Here is a 27,460-nt window from a genome sequence, read left to right as displayed (position 1 = left end):
AATGCTTTTAATAGTTTAACTCCATTATGTCAATTTGATGTTAAAATGCTTGTGGGTCCAGCTTATGTTAACTAAATCTGCTTTATGTTGCAAAATCTCCTCTTGCAAAATTCCTGGAAAAATAATTAATATGCTGGTGATTAGGAAAGCATGAGTTCACCCTTAGGATTTACAAGAAAGGACAGGGTTATTAGAATTTTTTAACCAAAAGGATTTAATGAGAATCACAGAATGATTTGGGTTGGAAGGAACCTTTTAAAGGCCATCTAGTCTAATCCCACTGCAATAAGCAGAGATATCTTCAATTAGATCTGGTTGCTGCGAGCCCCATGCAACCTGGCCTTGAGTGTTTCCTGGGATGAGGCATGGGAAGGAAGCCATTATCTCTGGAAATTTGCTATTCAGCAATCCTGGAATTCTCATTGATTGCTCCTGGGCAAATTGCTCCTGGAAGAGTTGTGTTACACCTTCCTGGGAGAAGTTCACAGGAATAGGACTTGGATCCCTCCTGCCAGTGCTCTGGAAGTGTGTGGTCCTGGTGTGTTTGGTTACCTTGGGCCTAAATATTTGTGGCACCATCTATGAAAGAGAGACTGGCTGGTCCTAGGGAGGGGATATGCTAGTGTGTGCTCTCTGAGCTCTTTGAGTAGGTGAGGGGCACAGGGTTAAATGAGGATCTTCCACCTCTGCGGTGTATTATCTCTGAGGTCACTGGGGACCTCTGTGTGTCTCTGGTGCATTTTACTTATTTGTGTCCTCCACTTCCCCTTGCTTTTGGTAATAAAAAAAAGTAAAAGTAAAAGAAAAAGTAAAACCTAGAAGTAGGAAATACTATGTTCAGTCCAAAATGCCCTTTTGTTTTTCCTCCTTAAAATGAGATGGTTTCTCTTTTCTTCTAAATCTTAATTGAAACTTTTTCAGGGTTTCTGAAGCTGTGCCTCCTCAACCTGGCTGCTGGGGAGACAGGGCACAGCAGAGCAGGAGGCTTTGGTGTGCTCCGTTGCTCTGCGTCCCCACACTCAGTGCTTCCACACGGCTTTGCTGCAGCCATCATGCCACAGGCAGTGAGGTGGCAGCAGTGCGAGGCGCCAGCAGCAAGGCCGGATCCTGGCAACAGTGACTCTGCTGGAAATAATTTCTCACTTCATAAGCCCTCAGCCTGCCCGGTGTGGCAGTGCCAGGTTAGTCACCAGAGGGGCTGTGCTGGCACTTCCCAGGAAGAGGCCAACGCCTTCCCTTTGTTGCTGCCCTGGGCTGGCTTCCAGCAAACATCATGGGGTAGTCCCAGCAGCAGGGAAAGGCTGTGCCAGGTGTGGGCTGGAGCTGGAGCTGGCAGGAGAGGGTCAATGCTCTCCTCTGTTTGCAGGGTGTTTTCCTCTACAGCTGGGAATACATGGGGATTCTTTGATTTATCTGTGGTTGCAAAAATGCACCTCAGAGACTTTCACTGGAAATTACCTGTGAGAAAACCAGAGTAATCCATTTAAACCAAAATTGAGGATGGATGTGCCTTTCCATTCTGGAGTTCAGTTGGCCAGCTGTGGTTTGCAGTGCTAAATCACTGCCATAGACAAAGGACCCACAGGGAGTGAAACTGTGTGAGTCAGTCAGTTCCTGGTACAGACCAAGCGTGTCCACATGACCCCACCCTGAGCTTTTGCCTTTTCTGCACTCAGCAGCCTTGGAGTAAGGAGAGAACCTTCCTTAGAGTGGCACTTGGAGACCTACAGCCCTATTTCCATCCCACATCTGGAGCAGCTGAAACCTGCGCAGATTGGGCACACTCCCACTTGGATGCTTTTTCTGTTTCCTTCCTCTAAGGCTTGTTCAGGAAGGCTGAGGAGGCAGCAGGGAGGTGTGGTAGCACTAGTTAGTGGCAGTTTGAGCTGCAGAATTCCAGCTTTTCTCCTGACTGGCAGGTGGAGGTGAGGGGAAAGCAGCCTGACACAGAACGCTTCCTTTTGCCAAAGATCCATACGTTGTTCCATGTTTCTCCACAGAAACTGAGTCCTGTCAGTTGCTCACAAGGTCCCTCCTTTACAAGATCAGCTTTTTACCTGGGCACCTCCTTGTTGCTCAAGCCTCATTAAAGCCAGTCATCACCTTCCCTAAATCTGTTGGCTCTTGTGGGCTGACTGCACTGACTTGGGACTATCAGTGCATGCTCTGCCTGTGCCTGAGATGCTGAACCCCCTTGGAGGTCTAAGGCTGAAGCTTTCCAGGATAAAAGTCCTCAGCTAATCCAGAGGAGAATCCTTGGATAGCATTTCAGAACCAAGGCTTGAAGTTACCAGGTAGAACCCAAACAATGCGGGTTTGTGAGTCACATGCAAGACATGCTACTGCAGGTCTTCTGAGATTAGTGAAATAATGGGCTATGATGTGTATCTTTATGTCTTGTGTAGTGGTTGTGTTCCTGACTCAGTGAGCAAGAGAAAGCTTCCTGAAATTAATTGCTTTGGGGGCTATTAACATCATCCATGATCATGAAGCAATGTGAGCAACAAAGCTTTTGGTTTTTCTCATCTCCCTAGGGAGGAGCTGCCGGTCTGGGACCTGAGTCAAATGGCTTTGAGCAAGAGAAGACTTGAAAAGGATGACTCTTGTCCTCTGAAGGAAAAGGAAAGGAGAAGCCCTTTCCAGACTAGCATGAAGTGCTGAGACCCATTCTCCTGGCTCACTGCATGAATGGGGCACGATGGCCTGGCATGACGGGCATGCATGCAAACATTGGAGACTTTTTCCTGGAGTGCTTCTCTTCTGATCAGCTAACCCCAGCTTTCATGGGATCTGGCTCAGTCTATCATTCCTTGAAAGCCATGACCTGAAGGTGCGGCATCACAGTCTGGCCAGTGATATGACTGCCTGGAGACATGTGATGGGACTTGGCAGCCTGACCAAAAGACACTTGATATCAATCAATTGGATGAAATAATAGCAAGAAAGAGGATATCTAAGAGATCCACTTACTGTCATTGTGGGCTTGATTTCTCCTGAGGATGCCAGCAAGAGTCTCTCTCCTGTGAAGAATAAGGTGCCCATCAGGGCACACGTGTCAGAGTTATAGCCAAGCCTGGTGATGTGCCCAAGCAAAATGTGTAGGGGCGTCTGCAGGCAGAGCCTCAGCCTGTCCCTGGCTGTGTGTGCCTGCCCTGATGAATGATACACACGCCTGATACCCAGGCAAACTGGCTGTAGAGCTACAGGCTCAAAGGAGCCTCAGCAAAGGTGAAAAATACAGAAGGAGGAGTCAAATAAATGCCAGAATTGATGCAAGGGTGGGCAGAGGGCAAAGTGTAGTCATGAAGGAGGAAAAACAGCCATTTAAGTTGATTTAAACTAATACAAAACCACACTCTGGGCCAGCAATGACATCCAGATTGAACAATAAGATTTCTGAGTCCCATATGATGCAGGTGGTTGTGATGGCTGCCTGCCTTTACTTTCCACAGTAAATATCTTTTAGCAAGATTTGAGCTTCTACGTGCTCTACAAAGCTGCTGAAATATCACGTGTTGATGAACCTCACTAAGGAAGCATTGCAAGTACTGGCCACTAGCAACTAGTTGAAAACTAGTCATTAAGGGTATCAGACTGGAAAGGTGTTCTTTAAAAAGACATTGTAAGTGCAATTAGCTGGTGGTTCATAATACCTTGAGGCTATCACTCTTTGGTTTCATTCTTTTTTTTTTTTTTTCTCTTTTAGTTTAGTTCAAAGTCAATTAAATCTCACATCATAGGCCATCTTTCTGCTTGATGCCAGTCTTTTGTTGAATTTGTGGGAAGATGCAGTAGTGAGGGCAAAACAGGAAATCTACTTGTGTACCATCGCTGAATTTCAACAGAAGCAGCATTTTTCAAATCTGAGTGACACCTAGTAAATCTTTAGCAGGCAATGAATGAGCTACTTTCAGACCGTTCTTATTTATTGTCAGAATGGAGATTAATATTTCATCCCAGAGTCAAGTAGGTTTAACTGATCTCTAAATTACTGACCTGCTTTTTACCCTCTCTAATGATAAGTCCTGTGTTTACCATCCTTTGGAACCTCACCACTTCTGCTGGAAATAACTGGTTATCTCCAGAGATTACGGCAATTTACACATTCTAGAATGTGTTCTACCAAACTGTAACAACTGCAACGTATATTTTATTAGATTACTGATTAACTTATTTCCATCCAATTTGTCTTGTTTCATCCACCTCCTTTATGCCGGTGAGATTATTCATATTGGATTTTTCATCCTCCTAGAGCACCGAGCCTATGGGAGAAGCTGGAAATGGTCTCATGCTTTTGACTTGGCCAATTCTGATGCTGTACAAGATTGACAAGAAAGCAGTTCAGTCACTGAAATTAGAACAATTGAAACTTCTCTTGATGGTTTCTTAGCTGGACACGCTGCAGGTCTTGCTGGAATAATTTTTTCTGTTGGTCTTTGTAGTTTAGAGATGGAAGAGGATATACAACACAGGTGAAATAATGAGGAATAATTTTGTTAGCATAAAGACATGGTGTGCATTCCCTGTGAAAGGAAGCATATTAACTTAAGGAGAAATCTGAGCAGAGCTCAGCTTCTGCAAGGTAATTTCTGCAGAGCTATAAAACTACAGAGCTGAAATACCAAATGTTATGCTCTGTCTGAAAGTCTGGTTGTTCTAATTAAGCTGTCTTCTTTCAATCCAGCCAAGCTAGAAATGTAGTTTTTTTGAATGCTTAGAAGATGGTTTTAGTAGTGTCATTAAAGGAACTACATTTGCACAAGCCTTATTAAATTCTAAATATGAACTGACACTTTGCAGTCAGGATCTTCAAACAGTTCTTAAAAAGAGCTGTTGGATCCTGTCCTCCCTGGCAGGCAGACCTTCCTGGGCCATGTGTTGTATTTTTTTTTCTGATTCTGGCAGAACTGTTTTGGAAGACTGTGTTTTTATTATTAACATTATGAGAAGGGTACTCTGAAATATGAAGGGATTGTTTATAACAAGGGGTTCCTTACCTAAACTGGGCTAGAAAAACCAGCTGTTCTAGTTTACCTGAGCTATTTGCCCTTCTAATTCTCCTTTGCAATGTGAGGGAGAAATAGTTGCTTTTCTGCATTTGTATTCTTTCAGGTGCAGGGTGAATTTGCAGAGACAGTTGACAGATCAATCATGGCTGCTCTTGTCCATGCAGAGTACATTTAAAATTAATGTTGGAAGTATGCTGCTTTCTCAATTTTCCACAGTTAGCTTTTGGCACAGGGCCTCACTTTGTCGTCGTAAATGCACTGCAAACATGCTTTAAAGGCAAGAGTCGAAATGTAACAGGAGCTTCTGTCTAAACTTGGCACCTAAACGCCTCCTTCCAGGATTGTGGGGGTGAGTTGCCAAATAAATTCTGCTCAGTGTTATCTCTGCATCTGGCCCTCATTTGGCATGGGATGGGCCTATGCAATGGGAAACAAAGCTACAGCTTCAGCAGAATGTTGAAATGTAGTAAATTAAAGCCCCCAGCCAAATGAAACTTGTAATTGTTGTGTCACTTTCATGTGAGAGAATGGCTCAGGCAGGTTCAGCATTCTGCCTGGGTTGCAGAACTGTTGTAATTATCCTGTGTGGTTTTTAATACTCTGAGAAGAAAAAAAAATAAAGGTGCACTAATTTTTAAAGCTACACTCTGTTGCCAATATGCAGCTGGCATCTGAGGGCATCTGAGCATTTCAGCCAGATGAGGTCTTTGTGAGCAGTAAGGTTGGGCCAAAAACTGTTGTTGCCAACACAGGCTGAGTTACTTTTGAAGTAATGTGACTTCTTCTGGACATAGGCATTAGACTGTCATTGAGGTTGTAATTTAATTTCAAGATCAGACTCTTTCTCTGTTCCAATACAGAGCATCTACTGGAAAAATGAGAGGATAGACTAAAAAATCTAATTTTAATTTTGGTCCGTCTTAACTTTCAATACTTAGCTTTTTCTCCCCCCCCTCATTCTCCAGGACATTCTTATTATAACCCTTGTACACAAATTGGTATAGATGCACTCAAATACACAGGTGTATTGAGAGAGACATTGGAATTTGGTGTGCTTGAATAGATTCCACACCTTTCCAGAAACGACCTAGGTGATGTGAAAGCTCTCTTGGCAAAAGAATGCCCTTCAGGTATCATATTTGCATGAGGAAGCTCCTAAAATAGATATGTGTGGGAGTTGCTAAATATATTTAATCTACATTTGTCTGTCAGAAACAATAAATCGCAAAAAAAAAAAAAAGAAAAAAAAATCTTGATAAGTTGATAGTTATTTAAACTTGAAGCTGAAGTAACACCCAACCAACTCCTTAACCTACTGTGCATATTGCAGTCTGAATTCTTGTGAATGCTGCTAGTTCTGCTCAGAGCATTCATGTTCAACAGCTATCAAAAGCAGTTTACCAGGAAGCAACAAAATAAAGCACTTAATCTGAAACAGGTACTTTCAATTCATGTCACTAATATATATATATGGATCAATGTTTCCAGAAAACAAGCCAGACTAGTGTTTAGTACATCTGCTGGTTCCACCTTTGAAGGGCAGCACGTTATCATTTCACATACTTGTGGGCTCCTGGAAAACACAGAAATTTTCCCTTGGTGCAAAAGTGGTCCTTTTGATAAGATTTTTCAAAGCATTAAAAGGCAACATCAAAACCAATAACGACAAACAACAAACTACCACATCAATGCTTTGCTGAGGAAGTGGCTTGGATTGTCCCGTGGGAAATGATTTGAGGTGGATATTTGAAGGAATGGAGTTGTTTCTGTGTGTTTGAGATGGAAAAGGTGAGGTTAACTCAGCTCTTGTAGCTGATGCCAGAGGAAACTGCTGGTTTTGAAGGGCACCCCATTCATAGGAGATTTCACTGGTGCCCAGAGGCTTTCATTGATCTGACAGGTGAGCAACAATAAACAGAATACCTTTGGGTGTGGGAATCCAGTAAACTCCTCAAGAACAGGTAAATCTTGTTGGTTTTTTCCTTCAGTACATTCTGAACCATACCATTTATACAGAGAATGCAGTTTAAGCACACTGTTCAGGCTGTTATTTCCTCTTATTTTTGTACTTTGTAAGCAGAGGCTTAGATGTGCAATATTAAATGGGAATTCTGTATGTAAGTAGCATTATTTTTATTTTAAAGTGCTTGCATGCTTTAGGAATAAAAATTCCAAATTTTATATTCAACTCATGATGGCAACTAGGCTTCAAACATCCTGAAAGGAAAAATCCAGGCTAAAGTCTTCTCTTATGACAAGTTTTTATTGGTTCCTTAACCACTTAATTTGGCTTGCTCAGTGCCTTGTATCTGGACTCAGTGCCTGGGCTCCCTGGGCAGCTTGCATCTCAGGTTTGTAAGGACAGGACTAACCCTCTATTAGTTATTACTGCTGATTAGTTTATGTATTTTCAAAGAACTCCAACTGAGGCTTGTCAATACAGCATAGCTGCTGAGATCTGGGGCTTTTAGCAGATACTCCTTAAATTTTACATCAAATAAGGAGGAAACCTGGGATTTATCTTGTGAACAAACCATCTCCAACTTTATTGCTGCTGTTAGAATAGCAGATTGCTGCAGCATTCTGCCTTGGAGGCATAACAAGTAAATTATTTCAGTATGAAGTTCCTTCATGCAATTTTGGGCTCTTCCCTCCTAAGTTATGATGTCTTTTCCTTTTTCTATGCTCAGCATTTACTAAATGACAGATACAGTACAAATTTTACCCATCCAATAACTGCTATCCACTGGTGTGCCCCATGTCTTTCTCCACTCTCCTTACTTAAGTAGGAACAAGGTTTAAAAATATGCTCTAAATCTCCCATGGCACTTAAACACGTTGCTTATTTTTATCTAGGTTCCCAGGTGAACTAGGACCTCTAACATAGGCTGTTGAAAAAAAAGTCAGCAGAATTAAACCAATGTCTAAGTTGTCATATTCATTATAAAAGAAGCTTCAAAATTTCAAACAGTACATTTTTATTCTTCTCCCCTTTACCCCTAATTTTAGTCACTCTTTAAGAAAAGAATACAAAATGGAGACCCATATACTAAAATTAATCTGTAATTGGACACTTTAATGGTAACTTCTAATTTTTACTACTTAAAATGCTCATTAAAACTAACATGGTAATTTTAATGAGAAAAATGAGTTCCACATTATGCAAATATTTGCACTGGCAGACCAAGATTTGAATTCATCTGGATTATAGCTAGTGGAAACAGCTAAAAAGCAAGGTCAAGTTTCCTCCTTGTGTCTGAGACCTTTTTCACAGCTGACTGGGTTGCTTACTCATCATTTGGGCAAGACCCAACATCCTTTAAGTTATCTCTTAAGGGGGGGTGTGACTGTTGCTTTATGTGGGGCTCACATATAAGCTCCTGATCAGGGAACTGATTAAAGGAATTTCCAGAGCTGGCGTGATCTGGCTGATAGTGACTATTATAGCTGGAATGTGAGAGCCCTACTGAAAGGAGAGCATAAAAGAATAAAAAGTATGGTGAAGGAAGCTGTCACCACTATGGAAAATCAAAGCTCAAGCAAAAGTACAGGAGATTCTGAAAATAAATATAGAGGAGCTCTTCTAGAGTGGTGATTTTCAGACCCACTTCAAGAAAGTTTGTAAGCAACTGTTTTTTTCTTGCAAACTTGTGTTTTTCCTTTCAGGTATATGGAATTTTTTGGAGGCAGAACAACACCAACAACATAGAAGTACAGAAGCATGCAAAACTTGTGAAAAATCTATCTGCTTTGCTGTGAAACTAAGCTTTGTGCTGGGGAATGGAAAGGGATCAAGGAAACATCTTGTTCTGGCGTCATTTGCCAAACCCAGTTAATGCTAATGTTAGTTTGAACTAATATTGCTCTGTCTGCTTCATCTTGTTCTGATGTCATTTGCCAAACCCAGTTAATGCTAATGTTAGTTTGAACTAATATTGCTCTGTCTGCTTCATGTAGTTAGGCAGGGCCACTCGGGAGTTTGAATTCCCAGCCAGGGGCTGAGTTTGCCTTCAGGGGGAAAATATTTACCAGTCTCCAGTTAAAGTTACCTCAAAGATTTTTTTTCTTCTATCCCCGTAAGCCTAAACTGTTTTTTTTTTATGATAAGAAGTTTTAAAATCCTAAAGAAATTGTACTAAAGGGGAGCAACTGAAGCTGTAACCACTTGCACTGTGCACAGAATAGTTGCCAGGCTGCAAGTCTTCCAAAGTGGTAGGAATTGGGCATCTCTGACCTCTCTGGATAGCTGTTTCTAGCATGGCATCACTGTGCTGGTAAGAAGTTTTTTTCCTGATGCCCAACCTGAATCTCTCACACCTCAGCATGGTGGTGTTGCCCTGTTGCCCCTTGGTTTACCCCCTTTCACTACTGGAACAAGTTTTGTTCTGTGATCTCTAGGGCTTAGTTGCAAGTATTTATAGGTTGCTTTACATCCCTGCCAAGCACTTAAAAATTGCAGTCCAATGAGCACGAAGAATTTTTAAACAGTCTAAATGCTATGCTACTTTATTGCTGGGGAAGAATATGAGTTACAGCTTCAGTCATGGAAATCTTTCAAAAGAATTTAAAAATCAAAGGTGTGGTGATTTACTATTTTTTTTTTTTTTTTTTTACAACTTGAAGTTTTACTGCATCATTGTTTATACCAAACTACAAACTCGAATTTCACAGAAAATATCCATTTTCCTTATCATCCAATCATCCTCCTCACTATCAAAAGCCCTTAGAGTAAAGAGCTGTTTATGGGGACAGATGTCTCATATAAGCAGACTTTTAAAAAAATACTCCAAACAGATTTTATCTTTGTAGTGCACGCAGTACCCAGACAAATTCAAAGAACTGCATAGCACAGGTGTGAGAAAGCTTATCTGTCTCCTTATCTGCAAATTACAAAGGTCAGAGACACACAGGTTTGAAAAAGTCATGGCAGGAAGGAGCAGATGGCAAATAATGCAGTATGGGGAATAGTCTGCTAAATTCAGCCATGGGTGAAAGCCAGTGGTAGGGGAGTGACCTGTTGTCAGGAGGAAATATGAGCATGCAGGACTGTCAAACACCAGTTTACTCAGAAATGCAGGAGCTGGGCTGTTTCCACCAACCATTGGGGTACAGTTTCTAAGAAGTATGTTTGGGCAATTAGAGGACTCTAACAACTAGAATAATATTACTGCAGATGCTTCCCATAAAAAAACTCTTTAGGGAATAATTAATAATAAATAAGCACAAGACCTTAGCCACGGCTCTCTTGTCCCTTCAGAACTTACCTTCCATGTGAGGAAAGTTTCAGTGAACAAGGCTGAATCTGCTGATGTGTCTCTTGTAGCCCTGGGAACCACCCTATCAAAACAGGTACTGTTGAAATGGAAAAGGATCCAAACAGATAACTCTCACTTTGTTTTGGCGAGAAAATCCTCAAGATACTCTTGAAACATCCTTTGTTTTGAGACCTTCCTTTCCCTCAACCCTGTGGCAAATTTCCTGTGTCTGAGGTTTTGAGTTTTATGGAGGTAAGCAACATGTTATCCTGACTTCACTGCTAAATTTACAGGAGATGGAACTGACTTTGATGTGGGAGCAGAGATGGGACTGCTGGATTATTTCTGGTCTCAATTTGTCACCTTCAGAGACTGTCTCCTAAGGCAAAGCAAAAACAGTTTGTATTTTATAGCATACATGTGCATTTCAGTATGCCTGTTGTACACTGGATATCCCCAAAAAACCAGTAATTGATTTATCTTGGAAGATGCTGGGGATGAATCATATTTTGATTTGTTTAGGAGGAGAGTTATTGTTACAGCCCAGAAACAAAGAATGTTGGCAAGATCTTCACAGAAACTTTCCTCTTCTTTTCCTCTTCCTTACCCTGAAAAAGCAAATGTTAAATGGCATGCATGTAAAAATTAAACTGCCTCCTTCCAATCAGATGCCTCTGCTTAAAGGTCAACAGCATAAGCCAGTGTAAACTGTTGGCTATTTGCTGTTCTTTTAGTGATGTTGCCAGCAGTTCAGGAGGGTGTCTTCTTGCCCAAACCACAGGGTCATGAGCATTAACAAGAATCTCATGTTTTATTAGAATTATGGTAAAATATTTTCAGGCTTGAGATGTTACACTGGTTTCTAATTTTATTTTTGCTTTGTGTCTACTGAGAAAAAAAAAATTCTAGCCAAGGTCCTACTGCCTGACTGCAGGAGTGGAAACAGTGACAACAAAATATGTACCTACCACAAGTGGCTGGAATGAACATGTGAAAAGATCAGGGACCACTGTCCAGGGCTACACCTTCATTACTTTGGTTTTCTTTCCTGCTGGGAATCAGCTCACTGCTCTTTGCTGACTTTAATGGCTTTTTCTCAAGTGTGCTCATGTATCCTAAAGCATAGTGTGTTTTCCAGGCAGAGTTCAACACTGATACTACAACATTACTGATTTATTTTGTTGTTATTCCAAGCCAAACACAGCTATTCTGACAGTTTCTTATGACCTTCATCAGCTTCAGAAAGTTTCTGAACTTTCTGAAAGATTTTACCCTCCTTGGCTTATCATTATTACTTTTTTTTTGTGGCTATTTCCCTTTCTGATGAAAACACAGTAAGTATGTATTTTTGAGGGTCAAAAAGTGCCTTTAAATTTCTCTAGAACTGAGGAAGACCTTAAGTCTCTTACTGAAGTTGCAGGAGGACCCAGATGTTTAAGTACAGTTGAGGTAGTAGTGGTGTCCTTCTGAACCTCAGAAAGAAGAGCAGGGTGGGGATTTGGGGCACCCAGCTCCTTTCAAGGTGTGAGTGGTGATAGCTTGACTCATAGTCCTACAGCTGAATACAAATTAGAGCATGCAAAACACGGGCAGCATAGGTAAGAGAGGGCCTTGTGCAAATTTGGAGGGAATATGTGGTCAGCACTGGAAAAAAATGCCTGATGATGAACACTGGATTTGCAGTGTGTCCCTGTTTCTCTGTGTTGCTCTGTCACCATGGGCTTGTTCAGAAACCCCTGGTTACTGTGAGGGTATTTGCAGTATTGGCTCTAAATTGCAGCTGCTAAGGACATGCCTGTTTCCTCTTTTCTGTATCTGCATATTTAGGCTGGCCTGGTAGAGGACTGAGAAAAACAAGATACAAATAAGAGAATGGCAGCTTGGGTTGAACAACTGAAAAATTGTTAAAGAAATGTTAAGTTCCTAAACTTGAATTATTTAGTCACAGTGGGTACGACACTGGAAGATACAGCTGAACAAACAATGCAGACAAATTCTAATCTCTGATCCTTAGCCTAGAATGCCTCTAAAGTGTATTTTAGGAAGTTTTGAGCTCTGAACATGTAAAACAAGACAACATTAGTTTATCTCCCCTTCATATGCAAACCTTTCAATATATCCAAAGTAAGCCTGTAAAGGCAAACCCCTGCTCTGTGTACAATGTCTGCACTAAAGCCCTTTTTGTCTTTGGTGTATTTGAACTAATCTCTCTGCTGAGTTTCAAATGTGAAACATCTAAACTGATATGCCAAGCATAACTCACATGGTTGCACCAATATCTGATGTTTCAGGGCTTGTCCTTGGTGGGCTGTGATGTTGAGCTCAAATATGCATTTCCTCCAGTCTGATTTCTGTTTCCAGATCTTTGTCTCCTATCAGATAATGCTTTAAGGTCATGTTATCTTCCCCACAGGACGGGTGTGGAGTATGAGTCTGGAATGTATACTGAGGTTTTAAGCAGCTGCAGTTTAAGTAAAGGAATGGAAGAGTAGCTGCTGGAGTTGGAATAGCTTGGGAAGCACCAGTTCTCAACACCTTGCATAGCTTGTGCATGATTCACCGTGTGGGTGCTCATCAGGCTAGCTCATGAAGCATCCCCCAAGAGGGCTGTGAAGTGACACTATTGGGCTTTTTGGCACTGAAAACTAAATGGGAAATGGGAAAATGTTGATGCTTCTGCCAGGCTGGAACCTAAGGACTAAGCATGGTAACAAACAAAAAACCAAGCAATCAAGCAGCCTGACTGCCCTCAGCTTCCATGGGCTGCCTTTGGAGCATGGACTGCCAGGCTAAACAGGAGCCAGGGGAGGGCTGGGGTTCTTGCGTGTGGCCTTTGATGGTGCCAGCTCGTTTCACCTTAAATTCTTTTATGGGCCCAGAAAGGGAGGCTGAACCTCTCTTAATAGGTAGCATGTTCTTTCTCAAAAGAAAAACCGTACAAAAAAAGGCAACCCAAACCCCGTGTCCATGCAATATTTTACACAGTTTAATTCTCTTTAGGAAAGGAGGGAGAAGAAAAAGCACTGATGTTTAGGAGCAGTGACAGTAAAAAATAAGGTAGGAAGATGAAATGAGGAAAGGAATGACTAATTCTCTGGCAAGATCATAATCTCCTAGAAAATTATCTGTACTATTTAAGATTTTCCACTAAAACAAATCTGAGAAAGATGGTTGTACTGATTTATTAAAAAACTATGGATATTGATCTAATACCAATATCCAACTATGACGGACAAAGACTCTCTAACAGTTTAAAGTTAGAAAGTGTATGTTTATTACAACGCCGGGCAGCGTGCGGGATCGCTCCCAAATACACACGCGCAATTTACAGATGGTCACAGGGTCTTTTATATACAGGAGTATTGAATACCCAAAACACAAATGCATATTCATAACTCCGGTACATCCCATTCCCCGCTTCGTATGGTAATTAGCCCAAAAAGCCATTAAGCATGCGTAGTTTGTTCTTTAAAATGGGTCGGTGGTCTTTTTTATAGGGTGGGGTCCCAAAATGATGAAGTAAGATGGGTCTTCCTCCTCTGACTTTTTAACCTTTAGTGTTCGTGACAGCTAAATCCTGTTTTTTCCAGGACTGTTTGATTTATAATTGTATTGTATTCATGGGGTCTATTGATTATTCAGGATGCAAAAGCCTAGTTTGACAGCTTCCTTGATTTATCCGTTCCAAGATTTATCAGTTCCTTCAGTCTGGCTTCTGTTAGCAAAAGGGAAGTCCTAGCTACATTATCTCAGCACTATCTATTTTGACTACAGTCTTTAATTCTTCTAAATCGATGCCTCAGTACTAAGTTGTGGGTTAAGACACAAGGCAAGAGGACCTGGAGTAAGTTCCTTGTTCAGCCAAAAACTCTTTGGGCACTGCTCAGCATGTTTAAATTCAAGGTTTCCAATCTCCTCTCAGGAACAGAGCAAGGGAGAATGTTCTATTTCTCACGTCCAAGACTATGGTGAGGATGATTTTAATTATTTTTGAGATCTCCAGTGGCCCATGGTGAAGTTTATTGGCAAATACCAATTAAAGGGAGATGAAAACAGCAGATTCTGGGTAGTTTTATTAGCAAAACTGGGCAAAGAAATTATTTGCAGGATGACTCTGATGCCAACAGGAACTTTACACAACTTGCCTTCTGTAACACTGTCCTGTTGTAGAAAATTCTAAGCCTCCATACCTAGATTTAGTTTAAAAATGAGTTTGCCCTTTTGAAGGAAGGGCTAAGGCTTAAAAATACATTTGCTGCATCCCAGCCAAGTAGGTTCACTAATAACAAAAAGACCAAAGACAGATTTTTTGCATTAGAGAGAGCACTTTATTATTTCTCTGCTTTGTTTTCTTTGGAGTCCTGCTGAAATGTTTTTGATTGCATACAAATAGGAGATCAGTTATAATAAGGCATGTCTCATGTTTCTCGTGTTTTTGCCAGGTCTGAGATACTTCTTTGTGACTTTTGAACACTGCTTTAATTTTAAATGGGCACTATCATAAATTCATTTCAATTGAAAAAGACTTTTAAAATCACTGCATCAATGGAAACAACCCAAAAGCAATGCATTTCCTTTTTAAGGACATTTTACTGAGAGGTACACATACATTTAAAAATACCCAGCACTGTTGTTTGTTTCTTAAATAGCATATGAGTTTAATAAAACTAAAGGCGGGAGTATCTCTAAAAGCTCCCTTCTTGATCTTTTAGACTGAAATTCTTCATTCCTATGCTGCTCTGTATTCAGGTTTACTCTTTCTATATTAATTTTGTCTACCACTTCTTTTGGACAGTAGACCTGTCCAGGTTTCCTGGTATTCCTTCTTTCATGGCACAAGCTGTGGGGGTGCTGAAATTGTTTCATAGGTTTTTTAGTTGTAGGTTTGATGTGATTTGGACTTTAACCCCAGCCAGGTAAAGTTCTTGGCTTGGAATGTTCTTATCAGAAGTTGATAAGAGTTTCCAAGGCAACCTAATCCTCTGCCCAGAGTTTCGGTCATCCCATTGTCTTTTCCCCCATCACAATGTATATTCTCCCCCCCATGCCCATCATCCCCCAGGCCCAAAACCTTCGGAGAGGTGTCGGACAGTGATTGGTGGATCTCCGAGGACCCCACCTTAATCAACCTGATTTGTTAATGTTGTGTATTGCATTTGGCCTTACCCACCTTGCTTTGTTTCATTGGTCTTGTAACTTGTGCCCACCCCTGAGATTTCTGGGGAACAAAAACCCCTCGCAAACCAGGCCCGGGTTCACTCTCCAGAGGCACAGGCCTGGGATCAGGGACTGCCCCTGTAATCCCTGAATAAAACCTTCTTCCTGAGCCTTAAAGAGTGTCCCCTCTTTCGAACCACGGCCGTGACAGCCAAGGCAAAGGTACTGCGGAGCCAAGACCCACGCAAAGGTACTGTTGGGGCGTATCAGAGCTAGCAGGGTGGTCCAGCCGAACGCTGGGCTGGCCTGAGAGACAGATACGTGAAGGAACAACAAGCAGAGTTACTTGGGTTAACAAGTTAGAAGAGAAAGTTGGATTTTAATAGTCTATTTTCTATCATATTTGAAAAAGTTATAAAAACAATTCCCTCAACATGCAAGGCTGTAAGTTCCCTTTCCCCATATTGTTTTTGGACCTGCAGTATTTTGAATATGACATCTTACAAAAAATAATAATATTTTTAAAACCTCCTACTGGAGTGCATTTGATTTGAGTTATTCAAAGCAGATGTGGAGCCCTCTGAAAATTATCAGTGATGGGAAAGTAGTGTTGTTAAATTCCCTTCCTGGGGCACATTCAGTTCTGTGTGCACCTGTGGGACTTTCTGGGACTCCTTGGAGAACTATCTACTAGCAGAATTTAGCTCCCAGATATCCAGAAATATGTTTGGACACAGTGCAGTGGTACAACCTGCTGGTTCTAAATTTCTGGTAGGAGCCAGACCTTTAGCCAGGAATGTTGAAATCAAGAGGCCTGGTGACCTTCCCGTGAGGTCCCTACTCCAAGGATTTTGCATCTCCTGGACAAGAACAGCTGTTCAGCAGTGAGGGTACAGCATGGGCTCTGCTGAAGCAGCAGGGCCTGTAAACACACATGACAAAATATCCAATGCCATAAAGGTAGTTCACGTCCCCTGATTTCAGAGGAGTAATGCCAGATCACATCTGCTGATAACCCAATATTTATATAAGAATTTCCTACCGGTTTAATGGACAATCCAACTCCTGGGGATTTTTTTTTGAGAAACATCTGACTTCCTCAGTGTAGCAGATGGGATTTTTTTTTAGTGCTTCTTTACAGTCTTGAGCATCATTTCATGAAAACCTGAGCCTTCAGGTCCTCAGGAATTTTTTTCCCTCCCATTACCTATTCCCACATATGCAGGCATAGTCCTAAAGTTATCACATTGCATGTAATTGCTGTAGGGAGGATGATAATTTCAAGTAAGAGAACATGAAACAGGATCAGACGAATTCCTTAATTAGCACAGAGCCCAACCTCTTGTGTATGTGTCTATTACTTTAAAAACAAAGGCAAGACTCCACTCCCTTTATTATATATGGATTATCAATTGAATTGTTTTGAAATCACAATTTTCTTAAAAAAATCACTGAATCACTCACAAATAATTTCTCCACCAACTAGCAAAGAATGATGAGCTTAAGTTCAGCCCAAAGTGTCTGAGACACAGTGCCTTAAACACAGTGGTTCCAGTTAAAATCCTTTCTGGACACAGTTGTAAAATGCAACAGCCATGTGAGGGATGACAAGAGGAGCAAGGTCTATGATCTATGTAAAATCAGTTTTGCTGCTGATGCTGATGAAATCTCAAAGGAAAGAGGCTTAAGAACCAATGAGCCCATGAAAACAAGCAATAAAAAAATAGTAATTTTAACTCCATTGTTGCCTTTATAATGCAGGTAGTGAAACAACTTCTTGTGCATACTCATAGAGTCTGGAGATTCTTATTTAGCTGTGTAAAGAAATAAGAGTGAAAAATTACTAAATTCTGAGCAGTGCACTTGATGCTTATCCACTGTAGAAAACTTTTGGTATATAACAGTCTCAAAAGAATTTGCTGCCAACCAGAGTTTCAAACTCTTCTGTATAGAACAAAGGCAATCATCTGGAGCTCTGACTAGTGGATGAAACTTCACCTCAGACATCCTGGAGAATCCATCTTTGGTTATTCTTGTATTGATACATACAGTGACAACAAGGTGATTAGGATTAAAAACTCAAAAAAAGCTACTCTCTATCCACTCAAGTCTTTATAAACAATCAGCCCCTTTGTTCTGAGATACTTTGGGGTTCAGGATGGCAACACCAATCCTGTGAGGATGGTTACATTATCTGCTGTATGATCTCTGTCTTCCGTGGTGTCATGCTCTGATTCAATCCTTGAGTGAGTTATAGGCTTTTGTGGTCCGGCTGTTGATGAAATCCGCCTTCTTAAAGTCAGCCTTAGGAATGGAAGGAACAGAACAATTCATTATTTCCAGTGCTGATTCTGCAAGGGAAAGGTGGGTCCAGCTGCCTAGAAGCTGAATAAGGAGCCATGGCAGGGGTCTAGGCAGAGTCCTGGGCAGTCACAGGGACAGAACAGGCAGTGCTTGTTTAGTCCAAGATAGATGAGAGGAGAATTGGAATTCCTGAATTCTCTCCCATTGAATGTACCAGGAACCTGTTCTTCTAGCTCAGCTCTACAGACTCAACTTTCAGGTGACTAATAGCTGAGATTAACCTAGCTGAGATGAGCCCTGTCAGAACAAAGGGCAATGCCAAAATGACTCAGGAATTTATCAATTTTATTTGATCAAGTGATTTCTGTGGCTTATTAGACTAAAGTTTCAAAAATGTCTAGGCATTAGATGGTTCTGAAGTTTTCAGTGCCACACCTGGTGTCTCTAGGGAACCTGATTTGCACAGGAAGAGCAAATAATCATAATTTTTGAAAATCAGGTCTGACAAACGTGTCTTATAGGCTTTCCTAAACTACCAGTAGATTAATAAAATTCATGCCATCAGGGATATTGCTGTATGATAAAGTCAAAAATGCAGTTGTAAAAAAAAAAAACAAACCAGAGACAATAAAACTAGTTAAGAATTTATATGGCACAATTCTTGAACACAGATTTCTGGTTTGTGGGGTATACCTGCTGAGTGTGAGGCAACACTGTTAAAGTTTATGCTAAGGAATTTTTTTGGACCAAATTTCAACGAAAAAAAATCTACAAAGAGAAATGGCTGAATAATAAATGCTAACAGCTTGGTTGAGAACTTGGAACAGTTTTAGATTATAGGGAATTTGAAGTGACATATTCTGAACAGCAAACACACAAGGATTGAAAACAGTTTGAAATGCAGGAAAGTAGGTATCTGGAAGTTAACTCAGCTGTGTGTTGAAAAAGCAGGCAGAGAGCTTCAAAAAACCAAACTGGTTTGTGGCAGACTCATGCTGGACATCATTTGTTTGATCTGACTATGGCCGTAATTGTTTGCCCACATGTTTTGCAGGCCATAGCTTTTGTCTGAGTACAGCTGACACCTGGGCTACCAGGCTGTGCAAACAACAAGGAGAACAAAACTACTCTGGTTTTAAAGCAGGAAGCTGCCTCACCCTGCCTTTGTTTTTGCTGGCACCTCAGTTCCTCTGTGCCAGGCTTGTTCAGTCAGTGTGGATGGTCACCTACTCTGCATCCCTTTTTGCCACCTGACACTTCTGGCAGGCAGCAGCAACACTTCTCATAAGCTTTGCCAGCGGATATAAAACCAAAGAGGGAGAGAACATGAACACATATGAGCAAAAATTAAGGCCATGCATTATTTACACAGACTTATGTACAAGTAAATAAGAAAACCAAATTCAGGGACCACTTGAATTCTATCATAGGTTGATTCTTAAATGTACAGGAGTGCTAAGGGCCCCAGAGAACAAATGAAAGTGTTCTAGGTCTGAAAGAACAGATTATTTTTCTTTGTGCTTACCTTTTTGTAAGCACTGTGGAGATCGGTGTGTGACCACAGGGAGTAGAGGAGGACTGAAGCAGCCCTGCTGGCTTTGCTGAACATATTGCTGCCATTTTGCAAAGAGAATGATTAAACATATTTAAATTCCCACAGCATCATCATGGTGCATGTACAGACTTCAGCAAACATAACCTCATAGCATTTGTTTTATCTCTCTTTACTCATAAGTGCTGGTTTGCCACCCTTTAGGTACTGTAGCATGTTTCAAGCTGTCCTTACTACTGAAAACAAATGAAACATGCCTCCCTGCTTCACTCTTCAAATTTAGGGGAGAAATCAAGTGCTCTGTAGCCTGCATCTTACAGCAGCTATCATATTGTGTGAATATCATATCATATTCTCAGTTGAGGAAAATACCCTCAGCACAACAAGCATTTGAAAGAATCTTTCCAGTAGGTAAAATCTCTGGTTAGTTAGACAGGATTTAAACTACTCAGGGCCTCATGAGGCCTCCTTTAATGAGATTGATTTTCTCTTTGATTATGCAAAGAGAGAGCAAGGCAAATGGAATAATTATTCTGATTTATAAAGATAAATAAATTATTCAATTTATTATCTTTTGAGTAAATACTGATTGCACATGCTTACATATTAAAAAATGATTAAATTTTGAATCTGTTCTCAAAAATGCCAATCTATTATTTTTAAGTACAGATCTATAAGTTCTATAAAATGTATCCCTGCACTTAATTGCTAAAGTTTATCAGGGCTGTGTTACGATGAACAGGAAAGACATTTTGGGTACGGATGAGATCTGATGATCAGTCACTACATATGTATCAGAATACAGATAATGTTGTGCAGTTATCTTCTGAGGAGTTATTTAAAATGCTGGAACCCAGTGAATTTAGCTATGGATGGGAGAGTTGTTGTAAGAGACCTTTCTTTATTTCCCAATCAGTGCAATTCTATTCACATCACTTGTTTGGGCTGTCCTCTACGCTGAGATTAAACATTTTTTGTCCCCAAGTGGCAGAGGCTGCAGTTTCTTTTTTGTCTGGGGAAAGAGTGAGATTTGAAGAGCCTCTTACCTGTCATTCATGCTGATGGCAATAACCTTGGGCAGGCCATGGGCACTGAGGAGCAGGCGGGCATTGTGCGAGCTGCTCTGGGTCAGGTTGAACAGGGTGTAGCAGATGGATGTGGTGGTCTCACAGGCAACGTCACTCCTGGGCACACACTCAGGCAGCATTGACACCAAATCTGGCAGAACTTCTCTGGCTGCAAGTTGGAAGAGAGAAAAGCAATTCCATTGCAGATTTACCTTATACCAGGTGCAGGTTTACCTTATTCCTCCCATTCTCCCTCATCAGGGGGCTGTGCGCTCCCACCACACACTCATGGCTTCTTATCTGCATTACATTCCCACAATTCAGGTTAAGCTGCATCCACACTGCTCTGGACAGCCTGTAACTTGTCTCATGCACAATCCATTAATACCTCAAGTGCTGGACTGAACTCACCAGGCATATGCCAGCTGCAGGCTGCCACTTCCCTTTTAGAGATGTTTTATATTACATTTATCTCCATTTGATATGGAGGTTCATTTTGCTTGATAAATTTAGACCCTTATAATCTAGAAAACAGTGTGTCCTCTCAAGTGTTTTCCTTTGGCCAAAGCTTTTCTTTTTGGAATTTGACCTGAATTCACACATGCTTTCATTCAATCAAAAAGAACATATTTTGATAGAGAAAAGGTCTGACTGAAATTCCTCCAGTCTCTCTATTATTAATAAAACAAGGAAACAGCTGTGAATGTGCAGGATGAGGCACCTGCCCCCAAAGCTTTGTGCTATTCTGTCTTTTCAACACTCTCATAAATTATATTTTCCTGATGAACTTCTTATCAGTTTAATTTCTTCTCTTTCAGGGGATTCACCACCTGTAATTGTTAACACCATATGGATTATCCCTTTGAAATCAGCCCAACAATGTTATAATGTTTTCATTAATAGGGAATGTTCTCTAAGGATCAAACAAGGCCCAGGAGACTGTTCCGCAGAATTCTGGAGGTTAATCTGCCCCGTGAACCATCTGTATACCTGGAATTTCCCCTTTCTCCCCAGTGGGAACACAAAAAATGACAACAAATTATATGAATATATTTTATCCTGTCAGTAGGAAAAAAGTCTTAAATACACAGTAAATTGAAATGAGAATACTCAGAATAGAAATGCATTTTATTTAAAAGTCATTTAAACAGAATGAATTATTTTTTCTATAGCATCTTATAGCTTCCATTCTCAAAAAAATTTTGCAGGAAAACTGTGTGGGCTGCGAACTTTTAAAGCCTTTTATCTAATAAAAGAGAATCTGATCTTTGCTAGAAGAATTAGAGATGTTCTGCGATTTTTTGCAAAGCATTCTGCAGCTATGGCAGCACAGAACTCAGCACTCACCTTCCTTTACCCTATTTTAACCAGAAGAAAAACTCCTTCTCCAAATCTATGTAGACTTTACTTCAGTTATGTATTTTTGAAAGTAACACCAATGGAAGTATCTGAAGAGGAATATCCAACACAGTGAAAACTTTATTTAGGCAAAACTTTATTTTAAGTCCTGTACAGCGGCTGCAAGTATCCAATGAAAAATCTACAAAACTCACAGATCAGGGTTGTTTGGTTTTTTTGCATATTTCTCCAAGGCAGGAAGCTTTAACATGAAGAGAGCAGAGCAAGCTGTCAGTCTGTGCTCACCTATGTCGTTTTGCAGGAAGGTGTTTCGGGACAGGTTCCTGAGCAGTGACACTGCCGTCTTCCTCACCGCTGGGTGGCCGACATGTAGCATCGCCCGGATGCCTGGGAGGCCATTTGCCTTCTGCACAACAGTCCGGGCCACTGCGAATGGCATCTGTGCAAAGGCAGTTCTGGGTCACTGCCACGAATGCAGAGACTCAGAAAAGGCCGCACACAGCCAGTTCTCTGCACCAGCTCAAGCGTATTTAAAATAGTTTTAAGCCAGAACGACACATGAGTTGCAACAGGAAAGGAAGGTGATATAAAAGAAGTTTCAAGCCCTCTTGCTCCCAGCTGCTCTTTGGCTAGTTCCTCAGATAGAGATCATTAGTTTCTTCAACATAAAAGTGACCTGCTGTTGTGTCAGAGCCCTCCTCTTTCCACAGGACTATCTTCCACAATATGACATTTTTAGTGCTTTTAACATCTGCTCATCCCTCATTGTGTAATGAATTAGCAAACTCCCCACATGGAGATGTACACAGAGGGAGGAAGAAGCATTATCTGCCAAGCAAGGAAAAAGCTGCACTGCTGGTTATGACTTTCCCTTCAATGTTCTTTATTTTCCTTCACCATGCCAGTGAGCCAGTGACTTGTCAGTGGTTATTTGATCTCAGTTGCACTGCCACCCTGAACTCTATGCATTCACATCAAGAACTAAAGGAAAAGAAAAGGAAAAAAGCTGACTTACTGGTCCAGTGCCAGCTGTGAGGTTCTGAAGAGCTCCCAGGGATGCTTCCTGGGTGTAGTTTCTGGTACTCTTTGCTATTAAGGAGAGGTATATCCTAATCAGTGTAGAATGCCAGAGCGATTCAACACCTTTGGGATTGCTCTTTTCCTCAGGTAGCGGGGTGTCTTGCTGCTTCTAAACATGTAAACAGATCAAGTCTTTAGAAACAGTGACATCTAAGCTCAATGCATTACAAGCTGAACCAGCCATTTTATAACTCTTAATGACCAGGTTATTTGGAAGGTGGCAAATTATGAGCTCAAATAATAATGTGCAAAATTTCAGTATTTAGTGATAGTGGCCAGTCCATCCAGAGGAGTATTCCTCAACTAACAAAACATTTGCTATGTCATTGTCATCAGCAGCAGCTGGATGAGAGAATTGGTGTCAAGAAGAACTATCAATAAATTTGCATTTTGGGGCAAGGAAGTGTCACCCAACCAGATACATCAATAACAGATTGTTAATTAGACAACAGCCTTATTCTCCAGAGGTTGCTAGAAGTTATTAACCAAATGAGATGTAACTAATTGTGTACTTTACCTCTTTTACTTTTCTGCTCCGTGTTCCAAAACAGCTTGGTGTTTTATCATTGTTAGAAATATTTCTTCTTTGCATATATATGCTCTGGGCATAGCTCTCAGGGAGCTCTATCTCTAGCTGGTAGGAAAGATTGTGAAGAATGCACACACAGTTCTCTGTGGCCTAAAATAACAAAAGAATAGAAATTGAATGCTTTGGCACGTGTTGAAGGGACATGTATAGACACAGGATGAGATTTAATTTTTGGATCTTCAGTAACTGATTGCAGAGTTTCTAATGCCTCACTGAAGAGCCAGGCTTCATGCCAGTGATCCACCAGACTGCCTTTACACTGATAAATGGAACATGCCCTGGGATGTTCTGAGCACAGAGGCCAGCTGGCACACAGGGCGGCATTCGGAGTGGGGTGAGTGCCTGTTGGAAACGGTCCTGGGACATTGTTAATTCCTCAACTGTGCCTGGGAATTGTTTGGGCGAGTGCTACTTGACACAGATCAGAAGTGCCAAGAAACGTTTAAGAGCTTAGGGAGAAAAGATGATCATGTACACACCTCACCATGGCATCAGCAAGAGGAAAGCTTTTTATATTCCCTACGGAGGAAGCATTTTTCTGTGGTACAATGCTTTTTAAAATAAGACATTCCTTCCTGAATGTGGCTAAGGTCAGGTCTACAATTTCTAAGTGATGAATCTAGTGGCAAATAGCTTTAGCACCAGTTCCTCCATTTTTGTAAGTCAAAAAGGAATGAGTGATTGGTTTTAAGACAAAATGCAGCAGGGAGCTACTTGCACAAGTGTAATGAGCTGGATTCTCCCTGAAGCTAATGGCACTGGTTACAGGGAGATGGGGAAGCTCAAGTAACTAATCCTAGAATAGAGCTATAAATGTGCAGTAATTACCACTACACAGCTCAAGTTATAGCAGGCCCACCAGAACTGCCTCACAGGCTGCAGCTAACATGACAGCTGCTCTTCTCACCCAGCTGAAAGACAAGCCTCTATTTCAAGAGTCTGTGTTCAGGGTTTACCTACAACTCAGTGGAGGAAGAGTGAGAGAAACTGGCATTTGGAGGTGTCCATGTCCTTGTAGTTATTGGCTTAGGCTTAGGCAGCAAGGGAAAAAAGTGCAGCTTTTTTTTCTAAAAAAAACTAGGAAAATTACTTCTATTCTAAATTATGCGAGCTCCTTAATCACACTGCCACCCAAAGGGATTTAGGTTCTTCATTTCCTAAGGGGTACGCAGCATTAAATATATAGGAGAGTAACCAGATTAATTTTTTAAGCTTCTAGCTAGCTGGCGCTCTGAGACAACCAAAAAGACAATATCTGACTCTTTTGTGTTTCAGCATTTCTGAAAGCCGTGATTTTATCTTACTTTTTTTAAAAAAAAGACAGAAATTTCTACCTTTCTCTCTAATGATTCTGAAAATGCTTTCCCAGTGCTAAGTTGTACTATATTCTTTTAGATTGCAGGATAAAAATACTTCAAAAAGCTTCTTACTGGACTTTGACCTTTAGTGGCAGTTTTAAAAGCCCTGGAAATAAGTTTTGCAATTATATCACAGCTGTTTCTAAATATTGGTTTCTAAACAACAACAGAAAAATGTTCACTTGGCAATTTCCCCTAGGAAACTCTTTTCATCTCAAAGAGTACCTTGTCATTGGGCTCATGGTCTGCAATAGCTCCTTGGATATAATACACAAGAGAATCAATCAAGCCATCACATTCTCTCATCTTCTTCCTTCCTTCTGGGCCGGCAGAGCTCATGTTTCTGTGCAGGAAAGAATATGTTGGGGAGAAGACATTTAGTCAAAGGTATTTTCTTGTGCTCCTCTGACAAACTTTTCAAGCTACATCTCAAAGATACTGAAGTTCAGGTTGACTGCTTCTTTTCTTCAGAGGTGGAAGAAAATCTGAGCCTTTTCTAGATAAAACTTTCATTCCCAGACAAAAATACTCCAGGGAAACAAACCACTTGGTTTGGACAGATAAGGTAAAACCTGACTCAAATTTTCATCTCAAAGTTGAGTTAATCCTTTTCAAGGAGTAAAAAAAAATCCACAAAAAACCAAACCAGACCAAACCGAAACGAAACAAAAAGACCAAAACAAAAACAAAAAAAACCTTCTGCTTTTTTTCACTATTCCATAATTTTAATATTTAGATGGTGAAAATATCAGATGAGAGATACCTGTAAAAATTTCCATGCACACAGATGTTCTTTAGAATTAATTTACTTCCACTAAGTTGGTTCTTGATCCAAGATGACCCGTCCACAGGCACCTGATCTGAGAGTTTTAGCAGCATCTCTACAGTCACATGCAAAGACCTACTCTTTGCCTGGCCTTCAAGTAACATTTTCTGTGCTTTGTAGTAAACCAAGTACAACTTAGGAACGTATTATAAAACTGATTTAAAAACTCTTGAAAAGCCAAACACAAACTGGCTGCTTGAAACTGCCTGGCTCTAAGCAAGCTACTAATTTTCATGGAAGAAACAACACTTACGATTTTAGGGTATAATTATTTTTACAACTCAACTAAGTCTGAATTACAGAATATTGGAATTATAAATCCAGGCTTTTTTTTTTTTTTTTTTTTTTTTTTTTGACTCCTGCAGCTCTGCTGGACAAAAGATTGCACATTCAAGCTTCTTTGTTTGCAATAACATAAAATATAACCCAATCTTAGCATCCATCAAAACACAGAGGGACGTGTTCCTTTAGATAGATTCAGGTTGCTTATTTTGCATGCTTACTTTGCCCACTAAAAATTACAAAGTTTACAATTTTATTAATGACAAAGCCAGTAAGGTTTAAACTTTCCTGTGGCTTCTGACTGTAAAATGAATGTAGCATTTTATACACTGCCATTTAACTTACACTATTTTTTTTCCTCTGGGGAGTACATAGTTAGGTTAAATACTAAGCACTGTAATTACAATTTTACTTTAGGTCATAATGTTAACAATGTCTCTATTTATGAGTTCATTTATTCTCTCATGGAATTATGTATCACAGAATCAGTATTCAGATCCCACAACATGGCCTACTATAAAAATCCCTTTGGAATTTAATTTTACCTATTTATGTCACATTCAAGGCATGTTACCCTTTCATATTTTTATGCTGACAGAAGTGCACATGTTACAGCCCCCCTGGTGCATAGCAAAAATGGTTTCCGGGGCACACAGACTAAAAATACTGCTAAAGATAAGTGCGCAATTTCCCTTGCCAAAGACATTTCAGCTGATGCAGTGTTTTGTTTTGTCCCAGTACATATTCTAAAACCCCTTCAACTTTTTACAACTGATCCTGCTGAATGCTTGTGCAAGGAGAGGCCATGTCAGCAGGAAGAGAGTGAAGAGGTTTTATAGCTCAGGAGGCAGAGAAGAGCCAGAATTAGGGGGACTGTCCTGTTCTGCAAGGGAAATTATTTACTGGGCTCTGTTTCATTAAGAAGCTGATGCTCACCCAGAGGCAGATATCAGTGTATATCCATGTGCACACCTGTACACACATGGTTACTCCTTTCTCTACCTTTCCCTCTTCCTCAGCGTGACAATGTTGACTGGGAAGGGAAGAGCTCCTGCTCTCTCACTCATCCAAACCCTGCTGTAACCACCTCACTCAAAACAGGGTCAGAGAAGAGCATTTCAGGCAAAATCTCAGCTGACACCTTAAATTTGTTTGCTGATTGAAGCCTGAGAAATTCCAGGGGATAAAAATATTATTAGATTGATTAAAAATATATAAATATTTCTGAAAAGTGTCAGAAAAATGTAAATGTAAATAGATATTTTTTTGAAACAATGGAGACATTTTGCTTAGAGAATTTAAAAACTGACTTAGTCTTGTCTTCCTAAGATCTGAGGTTCCTGACAACTGAAATGCCAGCCTCAGAGCTCAGGAGCTGCAGTTTATTGCAGTGGAGTTCCAGGAGGCCCTGAAATACTCAGTGCTTGCAACGTGAGAACACAGCCTTGGGGAGATTGCTGCTTGTGGGGCTGCTCTCCTCTAAATGTCTCAGAACTTACAATTTGGCAGCACCCACCTATGAAAAATCCCTGATTTCTGGCATGCTTAGCTGTGGTAATCCTGGTGACCTGCTCAAACTCTGCCATTTGCTGATGTGGATGCTGATGTGTATCTGTCTACAT

General features: G+C 40.7%; 1 protein-coding gene across 3 annotated transcripts in view; it reads right to left on the bottom strand.

Annotated features, from left to right (window-relative positions):
- Positions 1-13,529: 13,529 nt before the first annotated feature.
- PKP2 (plakophilin 2) overlaps positions 13,530-27,460 on the bottom strand; it is a 41,071-nt gene continuing 27,140 nt past the window's right edge. For 2 of the 3 annotated variants that reach the window (XM_083859881.1, XM_083859882.1), the window contains exons 7-13: positions 24,956-25,073; positions 23,301-23,462; positions 22,719-22,892; positions 21,989-22,142; positions 20,324-20,513; positions 19,251-19,338; positions 13,530-17,725 (exon numbers count right to left, since the gene is read on the bottom strand). In XM_083859881.1, coding sequence (XP_083716007.1) covers positions 17,657-17,725; positions 19,251-19,338; positions 20,324-20,513; positions 21,989-22,142; positions 22,719-22,892; positions 23,301-23,462; positions 24,956-25,073 — 955 coding nt within the window. In that variant the 3' untranslated portion in view covers positions 13,530-17,656. The remainder of the gene's footprint in view (positions 17,726-19,250; positions 19,339-20,323; positions 20,514-21,988; positions 22,143-22,718; positions 22,893-23,300; positions 23,463-24,955; positions 25,074-27,460) is intronic. The other variant, XM_083859883.1, reaches the window with a different exon arrangement.

The sequence above is a fragment of the Zosterops lateralis genome (assembly GCF_965231275.1).
Source record: "Zosterops lateralis genome assembly, chromosome: 4".
NCBI lineage: Eukaryota > Metazoa > Chordata > Aves > Passeriformes > Zosteropidae > Zosterops > Zosterops lateralis.
This window is presented reverse-complemented; position numbering and strand designations above follow the sequence as displayed.